Below are 12,536 nucleotides of genomic sequence, written 5' to 3'. Positions count from 1 at the left end.
TGTGCCTGGCTGCCCTGCAGTACAGTTTTGATATACTGAAGAGCAAAAGGAAAATGTAATTATGAGATACGTCTAATGATGAAATGGAAATCTAGGATTAGTGACCTATTTAATAATAGTCCATTAGGACTAGCAAAGAAATAATAGCTATCATTGACCAAGGCCTACTATTTTGAGATAATAACACCAAGTTCTTTATTTCTAAATTTTAATTAATTACAACACAATAACTCTATGAGTCAGTGTTGTCTCTATTTTACAAATGAGAAAACTGATATTGAATAACATGCCCAAAATTGCACAGATAGAAAGAGGCAGAGCTAGTATTTGAACCCAAGATTCTCCTACTCCAAAGCTCCTATTCTTTCCACCACCAGGATATTTACTCCAAATACACATTAGAGACCTCCCTATTGTTTTAGAGACAATATTCTTACCACGTCTGTTTCATAAGGATTTTGAATCCATCAGGGCAAGTGGAAGGAACTGGAAGGTGGAGGCTGTTGCTTCCAACACCCCAGATAATGGCTGAAGAATCTACATCTTTGTAAGGGATCTCTCCTGTCAGCAGCTCCCAAAGCACCACTCCAAAAGACCTACAGTAGCGCCGGGAACATGGACAGAAGATGTTTCAGAAAGACTGATTTGTATTTTAGTTCTCTATTAATTGAAATCAAATTAGTACATATACCCAGTTTTAAAATTCTAATACTGCTATAAGAAAAACAGAAACATCTGGGACAACTCTGAAAAAAAAAAAATCTTATGTGGGGTAATCAACACTACCAGAAATTAAAACCTGAATAATTAACTCCCGTGTGTGAACAGATCACCAGCATAATGGACTGGACAAGAAATCCAGAAATAAACCAAATACATTTAGGAATTGAATGTATGATAGAAGTGACATCAAAAACCAGTGGGGGAAAATTGATTAGTTAATAAATGTTGTTGGAACAGCTAGGAAAAAAATTAAATCTATAACTCACCATAAATCAAGATAAATTTCACATGAATCAAAGATTTAAATAGAAAAATGAAACCATAAAAATCTTCTAAAAAATAAGGAGTTAAAAAATTATCTAGGAGTGTTAAAGACTTTTTTTTTTTTTTTTTTAGACAGCATCTTGCTCTGTCACCTAGGCTGGAATGCAGTGGTGCGATCTTGGCTCACTGCAACCTCCACCTCCTGGGTTCAAGCGATTCTGCTGCCTCAGCCTCCCAAGTAGCTGGGATTACAAGTGCGTGCCACCACGCCTGGCTAATTTTTTGTATTTTTAGTGGAGATGGGATTTCACCATGTTGGCCAGGCTGGTCTCGAACTCCTGACCTCAAGTGATCCACCCGCCTTGGCCTCCCAAAGTGCTGGAATTACAGGTGTGAGCCACTGCGCCTGGCTTTTAAAGACTTTTTAAACCATGAAATCTAAAAGCCATAAAAGGAGAAATTGAGAAATTAAACTGTATTTTCAAAATCTGACACTGAAAAAAATACCATAAGCAAAATAACAAAATGTGAAGTATCTACAATTTACACAAAATGTGAATCTCCTTAATACATAAAATACTCTGATAAATTATGAGTAAAAATCAGAAAGCTGAGCAAAGATTATGAGTCATTCACAAATAAGCAAATACGATGGCTGTAACACATATGAACAAAAGTGCAGGCTCACTTATCCTAAGAGGAATGCACCCAAGATACTGTTTTTTTACCTATATGATTGGCAAAAATCCAAGAGTTTAGCACATTTTGTTGGTGAGACTGAGAAAACACTCTTACATATTTCCGGTGGGAACATCAATTAGTAATCCCTAAGGAGGGTACTTTAGTAATGATTATCTAAATTATGAATGACCCCACATTTCTACTTTTTCCTATTTGCTCTGGTATTACATGCAATTTTGACATGTGCTATTATTTTGGTTTTAAGCCTAGAAGTTACTAGTTGCCAATTTTAAGGGTAAAAGAAAAGCTATTACAGGGAAAAATACTGTTAATAGAAAAGACTTATAACCTCAGAGGAAAGGTTACAGAGATTTTTTTTTAAAGCATAGCCTATAGAGGCTGTTCAATAAAAGGGCAAAACAACCTCCTACATCTCAAACATGTCTAGAGAACATAATTGTATCATAGCAAGGTACATTATTGATATGTGTAATGATGACCTGAGTCATTGAGAATAGGTAAGCTCTTGTACTTTACTCAAGAAGGTGAGAATTATGTAACACATTTCAGAAAGACTTCTATACTAAATGATCATTTGAAGTAAACTTTCAGTTTCCTAGAAAGTTCAGCATATTCTCTGAGGTCCCCCAAACTGGTGACTTACTGAGTAGATAGCCACCCTAATTCCCCCTAATCCTTCTCCCCATATATCACCATACTGGGAAGTACCTCAGAAAATATGAGGCTGAAATCAACCAAAAGTGAGCAACACTAAAGAATATTCTGGAAAAGTAAGTGCTGAAGGAAGACAGTGCTAATAGGGCGAAAGTGGGAAAAGCCTTTTTAGTTGGCACAACTGGTGGCGCCACTCACCATATATCAACTTTTTCAGAGACAGGCTCATTCCGTATCACCTCTGGCGCCATCCATGCGACCGTGCCAGCAAATGACATCTTGGTACTTTTGTCACTGAGTTCCTTAGATGTACCAAAATCTGAAATTTTTACCGCATCTGTGTGGGTCACTAAAACACTTTAAAAAGAAATAAAAAGAAAACATCTGGATCATTAGTACTAACGAAAACCATGATTCTAAATGGCTGAAACTGAAGACTTTATCTGCTACTTCCTATCTTGTAGCATTCAGCTTGCAGTTTCCAATGTCACTGGGGCATTGGCTATACACTAGAAATAGCATCATTCATACTTGTGAGGCAGTTTAGCGTAATGGGCTTTTAACACCTAGTCTTATTCTGCCTCTTCTACTTGCTGTGTGACCTTTGCCAAGTTATTTAACTCTTTTTTTTTTTTTTTTTTTTTTTTTTGAGACAGAGTTTCACTCTTGCCGCCCAGGCTGGAGTGCAATGGCACAATCTCAGCTGACTGCAACCTCGGCCTCCCAGGTTCAAGGGATTTTCTCCTTGCCCCAGCCTCCCAAGTAGCTGCAATTACAGGCACCTGCCACCATGCCCAGCTAATTTTTGTATTTTTAGTAGAGATGGGGTTTCTCCATGTTGGCCAGGCTGGTCTCGAACTCCTGACCTCAGGTGATCGACCCATCTCAGCCTCCCAAAGTGCTGCGATTACAGGCATGAGCCACTGCACCCGGCCTTACTTAACTCTTCTAAGCCAGTTTTCTCATGTGTAGGATGGAGACTCTTCAGGTCTTATTCACAAATTGAAAATGCAAAAAGTTCTCAACCAGTTTATATTTTTTTCACATGTATAAGGCAAACTCACTTTCTTCATCCCATTTTGTGTGAACAATAGGTTTTGCTGCAGATTTGTTAATGTGGTTGATTTTAGGATGCTGCTCCAGACCTCGCTGGATGTCTAAGGTAGTGCACTACCTTTCTGAAAAGATCTTGCTTCAAGAGTTTTGGATAAGGGATGATAGACCTGTAATAACAATCTCATTGAATTTTCATTTGAATTAAATGAGGTAAGATACATAAGGCACCGTTATCAATAAATATTGGTTTCCATCCTTGCTGGCTTTAAGCCAGGCCACTAAAAAGAATACTTCTTTTAAAACACTGTTTAAATGATAGCCAACTAATATCATGAATGAGACCATGATGTTTGGGATTCATTACATTAAAAGGCTAATATATATGCTGGGATTTCACTAGTGCTGATAAGGAAAAGCAGAAATAAATCCAAGCTTAAGTAAATTCCACACCAGTCCTGTTTTACTTGTCATAGTAGTTATCTGAAAATGTGACCTGAGGCAAAGTGCTCTCTGCCAGCCTTGAAGATGAATACAATCCGGTACCAAATTGACAGCTTCACATTAGATCGAATTCACTTGCAATAACCTGTTCAGAATTTTAGAAAATTAAAGACATAGGGTTTCAGAGGCTTTAATGATCTAGGGACCTATGTTTAATGATGAGAGGCTTACGAGCGTGGTGGCGGGCGCTTGTAGTCCCAGCCACTCGGGAGGCTGAGGCAGGAGAATGGCGTGAACCCGGGAGGCGGAGCTTGCAGTGAGTGGAGATTGTGCCACTGCACTACAGCCTGGGCGACAGAGCGAGACCCCATCTCAAAAAAAAAATGATAAGAGGCTTCATCCTCAAATAGTATCAGAATTGAGGAGGCTGTAAGGCAGAAAGCATCTGACTCTATCCCCTTGCTTCTCCATTTGAACCAGGGATTCCTTCACATTTACCATCTCACAACCCCAACACCAATGGCTATTTACCAAATAGCTCAGAGCTTACAATTACTTTTGAATACCATCCTCCATGCCCTGGTTTTGCACCTAATATGTAAAATTTACATAACTTAGGAGTTTTGATTTAACAGTGTTAGTCTTAGTGAAAATGCATAAGGATTAAAATATTATGGGATATATGAGAGAATTGGAGAATTGATATCATACGCCAGGAAAGTGAGAGTAGGCAGTAAGCCCCTAAAAGAGGGAACTTTTTCTGGGAACTTCCTCTCTGCCTCTGTTGGTGTGACAAGAAAGGATGGACTTGGGAGGAAGCTAGAAAAATATAACATTAGAATTTTTCTGAAATCTTCTCTGAGACAAAGTTGTGGTCACAGAGCCTGCAGATTTAATGTAAGTAATGAGATCTCTTGTTACAGCAAGTCAGATTGATCTCTGTCTTCCCAAAGTCAGCTTGAAACCTAAAGAAGCCAACGCTGCTGGGGTTGGGAGTGTTATTGCTAATAGAGGGAAAGGCTTACTGGGTAACCCAATTACTACTCTATTCTACGGCTTCCTGACTCCTTCCCTCTAAGATTAATTCATAAGGAGAACAAGTTGGTTAAAAAGGAGACCATTCAGAGAGGCCTTCAGGTAGTTCATGTCCTTTACATGTATGCACTGGATGGCAAAAGCAACAGGGTAAGAATGTGAACGGAAGAAATGAACACTACACAATCATGTTTACTTGCAAGTAAAGCAAGGAGGAGGTTGTTCAGTCAACTAAGCACTGTAATAAATATTGCTGAGAATGATGGTGATAAATAAGAGCTGTTTTGAAGTTTATAATGAAGGATTGATTTATACCGTCCATGGAGGAAAGGCAGGATTCATTGTGAGTCCCCTACCTTCACATAATGAGGTAGAATGCAGTAACCTTTGGTTCAGAAATTCTAGGTTCAAGTCCTAGCCCCATGACTTTGGGCTAAGCTCTAGTTTCCCTTACATAAAATAACAATACTTGTTACGTATCCCACACAGTTTTTGCCAGGATCAAAGATGTGATAATGGATCCCCCTAAGATATTATAAACCATGAAAACACTACGCAAATATATGTGTGTGTGTATATACAATAAATATATAGTTTTTTAAAATTTTTATTATTTTTTGAGACAGGGTTGTGCTCTGTTGTCCAGGCTGGAGTGCAGTGGTGTGATCATGGCTTACTGTAGGCTTGACCTTCTGGGCTTAAGTGATCCTCCCACCTCAGCCTCCTGAGTAGCTTGAACTATAGGCTCATACTACCATGCCTGGCTAATTTTTAAATTTTTTGTAGAGATGGGTTTTCACTATATTGCCCAGGCTACAAATATATTTTGAAAAGAGATTAATCCTTTGCTTATCTAACCCAAAATGTGATGATAAATAATAAAAATAATGTTTAAAAATAGGAGTTATACTGAAATAAATCATTTTATCAATTTCTTTCTTCATTCAATTTGGGGAACTAACTACACACTCCTCTTAAAGTGATTGGTAGCCAAGAAATCATTTTGAAAACAGAGATTACTAGCAATAGCCCTGCTTCTCTTACACAGCCAGTGTTTATTTTTCCTATGGCCATTGTGAACCTTGTAACTGTTTATTTCCTCCTTTGCTTAGACACTAGAAGCTCAAAGCCAAATCTGTAACCCACGTCTACAGAATCTTACAGCATATAATTTGTGAACAATTTTTAGTTCTAATGTTTTTACTTTTCCTTTGCCTCTGCTTCTTTTTATTTTTATTATTTATTTATTTTTATTATTATTTTTTTTGAGACAGAGTCTTGCTCTGTCACCCAGGCTGGAGTACAGTGGTGTGATTTCAGCTCACTGCAACCTCCTCCTCCTAGGTTCAAGCAATTCTTCTGCCTCAGCCTCCCAAGTAGCTGGGACTACAGGCACCTGCTACCATGCCTGGCTGATTTTTTGTATTTTTAGTAGAGACAGGGTTTCACCACGTTGGTCAGGCTGGTCTCAAACTCCTGATCTCAAGTGATCCACCCACCTTGGCCTCCCAAAGTTCTAGGATTACAGGCGTGAGCCACTCCACCCAGCTAGCCTGTTTCTTATTTATCCATTTTATCCTGTTGTATACATTTCTGAAAGTCAGTTTAAAAAGTTTTTTGAACGCATGGAAAACAACAAATCAAGGCTTCCAGCGGGAAGGTCTGGCATTAGCTATCTGAGATGACAGAAGGTGAATACTTCAGATAATAATGAATTTTGTTTCACAGTTGTATGATTTAAAAGCACCAAAAAGGAAAAGTGGTTTCAGATACCTGGACGTATCTGCCCTACAGGTAAGCAGGTAGGTCAACAATAACCCAAGAGACGCGCAAACAGAATTACCCACTGTGCTGATTGAAACTGAACTAAAGGTATGATGTCTGAAAACGTCAACTGAGGTTGATAAAAATTCTGTATTTCAAAACAACAAACCAAAATAGCTGAAACATTAGCCCCAGAACTCACTTAGGTGATTTGAGATCACGATGAATAATTTTATGGAGGTGCAAATAATTCATTCCACTTGCAATTCCTGTGGACCAGTCTACTAGCAACCGAGGTGTGATCTTCCTGCCAGCTCGCAAGACCTCGTAGAGTTGTCCATGGGCACAGTATTCCATGATAATACAATAACATGGGGCCTGAGTACAAACACCCCTTCCAAGAAAACATAAACATGTACATCAATACACACATACAAGTATACATATGTATATTTAAAGAATATTTAATGAAAAGCAATTCTATACCCGAATTATTTTAAAAATGTGTATAGATAATAGTTCCTGATTCTCAAATTAGCATGGAAACTTCTCTAGTCTACAGGTTTCTCTATGATGCACATAGACAATTTTTGTTTGTTTTGTTCACTCTGGCTATCTATATGCTGTGCTGTGTCTGGTGCCTTTTCTGTGGGACCCTTCCATTCCGGAACAAAGAGCACACTTTTCTGAAGTTTGTGCAGGCTGGATACTGTGTTGTTTTAGATCATTAAGAATAATTTGGGAGGCCAAGGCAGGTGGATCACAGGGTCAGGAGTTCAAGACCAGCCTGGCCAAGATGGTGAAACCCTGTCTCTACTAAACATACAAAAAAATTAGCTGGGCATGGTGGCGCGCGCCTGTAGTCCCAGCTACTCAGGAGACTGAGGCAGAGAACTGCTTGAACCCGGGAGGTGGAGGTTGCAGTGAGCCGAGATTGCACCACTGCACTCTAGCCTGGGAAACAGAGTTAGACTCCCTCTCAAAAATAAAAAATAATAATAATTTGGCCAGGCCGCGGTGGCTCACGCTTGTAATCCCAACACTTTGGGAGTCTGAGGCAGGTGGATCACCAAGGTCAGGAGTTCGAGACCAGCCTGGCCAACATGGTGAAACCACGTCTCTACTAAAAATACAAAAATTAGCTGGGCATAGTAGTGCACGCCTGTAATGCCAGCTACTCGGGAGGCTGAGGCAAGAGAATCACTTGAGCCTGGGAGAAGGAGGTTGCAGTGAGCCAAGATCGTGCCACTGCACTCCATCCTGGGTGACAGAGTGAGACTCTGTCTCAGAAAAAAAAAAAAAGAAAAAAAAAGGAATAATTTAAAATTTCTTCCTTTTAAAGTTTTAGAGGGTTTTATGAGTGTACAGGAAGATAATTCAGAGAAAATACTTCTACTTTTAATATTATTTGCTGAATTTTAAATTACTCAAATTAAAAATAACTAACTAGACTGAGGACCCAAAGACGACTCAATTTTCCATCTTACATAATCTTTGAAAAACATTTCTTTTTTTTTTTTCATGTCAGACAGGTAATGTGGTGACGTCGTAACAAGGTTGGAGGGAGGCACATCTCACCAGTGAGTGGGAACACCCAGTCATGCTTATGAATCACAAAAGAATATGAAAAACAATATACACTTTTTTTTTTTTTTTTTTTTTTTTTTTAAGAAAGAGTCTCGCTCTGTCATCCAGGTTGGAGTGCAGTGATGCAACCTCTGCCTCCCAGGCTCAAGTGATTCTCCTGTCTCAGCATCCCAAATAGCTGGGATTACAGGTGTGCACCACCACGCCAGGCTAATTTTTTTTTTTTTTTTTTTTTTGAGATGGAGTCGCTCTGTCACCCAGGTTAGAGTGCAGTGGCACGATCTTGGCTCACCACAACCTCCACCTCCCGGGTTCAAGCAATTCTCCTGTCTCAGCCTCCCAGGTAGCTGGGACTACAGGTGCCCACCACCACACCCAGCTAATTTTTGTATTTTAGTAGAGACAGGGTTTCACTGTATTGGTCAGGCTGATCTTGAACTCCTGACCTCAGGTGATCCACCTGCCTCAGCCTCCCAAAGTGCTGGGATTACAGGCTTGAGCCACCGCTCCTGGCCACGAATTTTTTTTTATTTTTAGTAGAGAGGGGGTTTCATCATGTTGCCCAGGCTGCTCTCGAACTCCTGTACGCAAGTGATCCACCCGTCTTGGCCTCCCAAAGTGCTGGGATTACAGGCGTGAGCTACTGCGTCCAGCCTATACAACATATTATACATCTATTAGCCTTTATTTGCATCAATTCCTACATCATCCATGAAAACCTTTTCCAATTATTCCAGTCCAAAAAGATCTTTCTCTTCCCTAAATTCCTATGATATACAACAGCCACTAGTTCTTTATATGCAGTTTTTCTCTCCGCATATAGATTGTAAGCTCCTTGAAGGGAAAGGCCTTCAAGTTCTTTTCTCTCTACCTCAAGGCCTAGAGGTTCACAGCAAGTCTCTAGCAAATGTTCGTTAACTTCACCTCAACCTTCTTGACTAAAAAAGCCTTCAAATAACATGTGTAGAGGCCTGGAGGAGGAGGAAGGAGACTAACATGAAAGAGCCTCTTCTATTTTTCAAGGACATTTCCACGTTTATTTGTCTTATTTAATCTGCCCCAAATTACCATAAGATAAATATTACCTTTTCCATTTTTACAAGGAAGGCTCAGAGTGAGAAAGTGACTTGTCCTAATCACAACTAGATCATACAACTACTAAGTGACAGAGCTGGGATTCAAACTCAGTCTGCCTAATTTGAAAGTCCATGCCCACTCCACTCTGTACAATACTGCCTCCCTTTTAGCTTTTTAACTTCTGTTTAGACAAGCACATTGGGAATTCCTGTGTTAACACCATTATCTCATAAAAGGGAATGATCATAGTAACTCTACTTCTGTTTTGTTCTCAAGATGAGAAGAAAAATTACTATATGTAATTCTCTATGTCTTATCGCTTATGGGTATACATGCCTTCCTTTGAAACTTTCTAGAGAAGTTAGCAGAGTATCTGTAAGACATCCAGTTAAAGCCTTCAGCCAGCTACCAACCCATGCCTATCTCTTCAGCTGCTGTAAGTGATGAAAGAATTTTGAGGTCATGGCTTACGGCACTGATCATATGAAGGTGATGATGATCTTATAACAATAGCAGGTTATGAAGAAGTATAATTAGTCTTCATTTTCCCCTGCCCTGATGTGCCTGTCAAATGCCACAAAGCTATTTCTATTACTCTCCTATCATTTTCTAGGCTACAGAGAATTCTTATCTTGATTTTTAATAATTTTTTTTCAAGTTCCGGTTATATGTCTCTTAGGAAAGCTTGGTGAACCCAAGTGTCTGGCAGCTACAAACAAATGATTAATTATCATTACAGAGAACTAATAAATACGGCAGGTATAATGTAATATGCTTAAGTATATCAACATAAACATTTTTGAAGGTACTCAGCCTCCTATTCGACTATGTTTTAACTTGTTCCACATAGAAACGGTCTAACAGTGATGTTACGCACCTTTTATTTCTCTTGACTGACGAACGAGGAGCAATCATTCCATCATCCCTGTACTATGACAAGGTTTCTTAGTAGCTATAAATAACAGCTCTATAATCATTTCTAATTGCTACCTTTTCTTCCCCTTGGCACTGAATTCCATTAGGAACAGTCAGGTTGAGTTTTCTTAAAAGATTAACAAAAAAATTGGATGCAAAAAGAGTATAGCATTCTTATCTTGTACTTCCCCTTCTGTATGTGGTTTTTATTAACTTCAAAAGAAGCTGTAAGCACAGAAATCAGTATCCAGAGAGATGTACTAAAATCTAATCATTCTCTCATATATCTTCCAGACGGTCCTGAATGGGATTCATTGGCCAAGCAACACATGGCACAGATGGCTGCAAACATAACACTGCACAATGCCCAAGAGCATGGTGTAATGGGCCAGGAACACAGTCTCACTATTGTTTTCCATGTAGAGGTAAATACTATTCAAGTATCTTCAGCCTAAAGAGTTGGGCACTAGCAGGGCAATGCTGAAAACTGCATATGCAGGTAGGAGAGTCAGAAGGGTGAGGTGGGAAAAAGGAAGAAAGAGAAAGAAGCAAAAGAAAGGAAGTAAAAATAAAGCTTCTCACAACACCATCCTATTAGGACACATTTCTACTTTCAGTGACCCCGGGTACCCTACTGGAAAGCCCTCTTACCTGCAACACACAGCCTAATTCACTTCAAGAGGCCAAAAGGCCATACTCATCTACGGGACATTCTGTGTCTCAAACCCAGCGTCCTAGTGATCTAAGTTTAAAAGCTTTTGACCCTTCCTTCCATTTAGGAGGATGTAGCATACTGGAAGTGAAGATGGTCTCAGTGTAGTAAAATGAAGGAAAGAAAGAAGAGGGTCTCTGTTTGTCTGTCTGCTTGAAATAATCTCCCCATTGTCTTTTGAAATTTATCCTCTTTGGAAAGATGATAATTGGTCTCTGCAGCATTTCATTTTAGTCACACATCCTCCTGGCCCTACTAGGTCAACCAAGGATAGAATTAACTGCAGCAATTGAAGCTTTCTCCCATGCCCTCTGCATGAATGTCCCTTCCCCAAGGAAATGAATCCAAGTACTTCTTTCTGTCTCTTAGTGTCCTGGTTGAATGCTTCTCTTTTTTTCACAGGTCTTTCCCTTTCCATAAGGGGTCTTGTTTGGGAATCAAAACTCAACTTCAGTACTCATTTAAACCCATTCTACAAAACCTGTACCCAAGATTTACCTTCCTTACTTTGTGGATGTGATCCCAATTAAGACTTATCACATGACATTTTTAGCTTTATAATCAGAGTTTTATCAAGGAAGGATCCATTCTGAGGCTGGGAGAAGTTCCTCCTAGTTTAGGAGGGGGATTTGTAAGTTATTCCACTTTTAGCTGTAGCCTCATTGGTCATACTGTTTTCCAGGAATGCAAAATACATATCAAATATATCACAAAGCTCCAGTTTCTAAACTTTCATCCTACCTAAAGATACTTGTCCTGTTCTTCACCTTCTTTCCTCTAAAGCCACTTACCACTTATTTGTTTAAGCCTAGGGCAACATTAAAAGGCTAGTGAGGGAGAGAACTCAAGGGAAAGATTCAGGCAGAAGAGATAATATCTATTTAGAGCTCAGCACTTCCACCCTTTAAACTTTGACTCTCCTCCTTCTGTTAGGGATCCCAGGCAATATTATGGAAAGAATCATCTAGGCTAGAAAGATATGTTCACAGACTCTTGAAAACAATCACTTTGTGAAATGAATATAACATATGACTTACTATCAATAACTCAACAATCATTAGGTTAAGAAAGCTGAATGTTTGACATTGCTTGGAAGGAGATCTAGGAAAACCAGAGGCTATACTCTAAAGGTACCTGCCATTACAAGTTAATGTTTAAGAAGGGATGCTAACAGAACCTAATACAAAATATGTATCTACTACACAAGGATTGATTGTTCTTTGATCACTTCAGATGTTACCTTTGTCTCTTTCTTTCTTTCTTTCTTTCTTTCTTTCTTTCTTTCTTTCTTTCTTCTTTCTTTCCTTTTTTTTTCAGGGTCTCACTCTGTCACCTAGGCTGGAGAGCAGTAGCATGAACATGGCTCAACGCAGCCTCAACCTTCTGGGTTCAAGCAATCCCCCTGCCTCAGCCTCTTAAGTAGGTAGGACTACAGGCCTATGCTACCACATTCAGCTAATTAAAAAAAATTTTTTTTTACAGACAGGGTCCCACTATATTGCCCAGGCTGGTCTCAAACTCCTGGGCTCAAGTGATCTGCCTGCCTTGGCCTCCCAAAGTGCTGGGATTACAGACGTGAGCCACTGCGCCCGGCCAACTTTGTTTT

The 12,536-nt window shown here is 39.5% G+C and overlaps 1 protein-coding gene and 1 non-coding gene across 3 annotated transcripts in view; both read right to left on the bottom strand.

Moving 5' to 3' along the window:
* Window positions 1–12,536, bottom strand: part of MAP3K13 (mitogen-activated protein kinase kinase kinase 13) — a 203,046-nt gene that overhangs the window by 36,328 nt on the left and 154,182 nt on the right. For both annotated transcript variants that reach the window (XM_034957847.2, XM_003806606.4), the window contains 3 exons: window positions 6,842–7,033; window positions 2,542–2,700; window positions 438–596 (listed from right to left, as the gene is read on the bottom strand). In XM_034957847.2, the coding sequence (XP_034813738.2) occupies window positions 438–596; window positions 2,542–2,700; window positions 6,842–7,033 (510 nt within the window). The remainder of the gene's footprint in view (window positions 1–437; window positions 597–2,541; window positions 2,701–6,841; window positions 7,034–12,536) is intronic.
* Window positions 8,162–8,262, bottom strand: LOC112439508 (small nucleolar RNA U13). The gene has a single exon (XR_004670915.1). It is a non-coding gene; the product is annotated as a small nucleolar RNA U13 (small nucleolar RNA).

The sequence above is a fragment of the Pan paniscus genome, chromosome 2 (genome assembly GCF_029289425.2).
Source record: "Pan paniscus chromosome 2, NHGRI_mPanPan1-v2.0_pri, whole genome shotgun sequence".
NCBI lineage: Eukaryota > Metazoa > Chordata > Mammalia > Primates > Hominidae > Pan > Pan paniscus.
The sequence above is the reverse complement of the archived record's forward strand: the minus strand, read 5'-3'. Positions and strand labels throughout refer to the sequence as shown.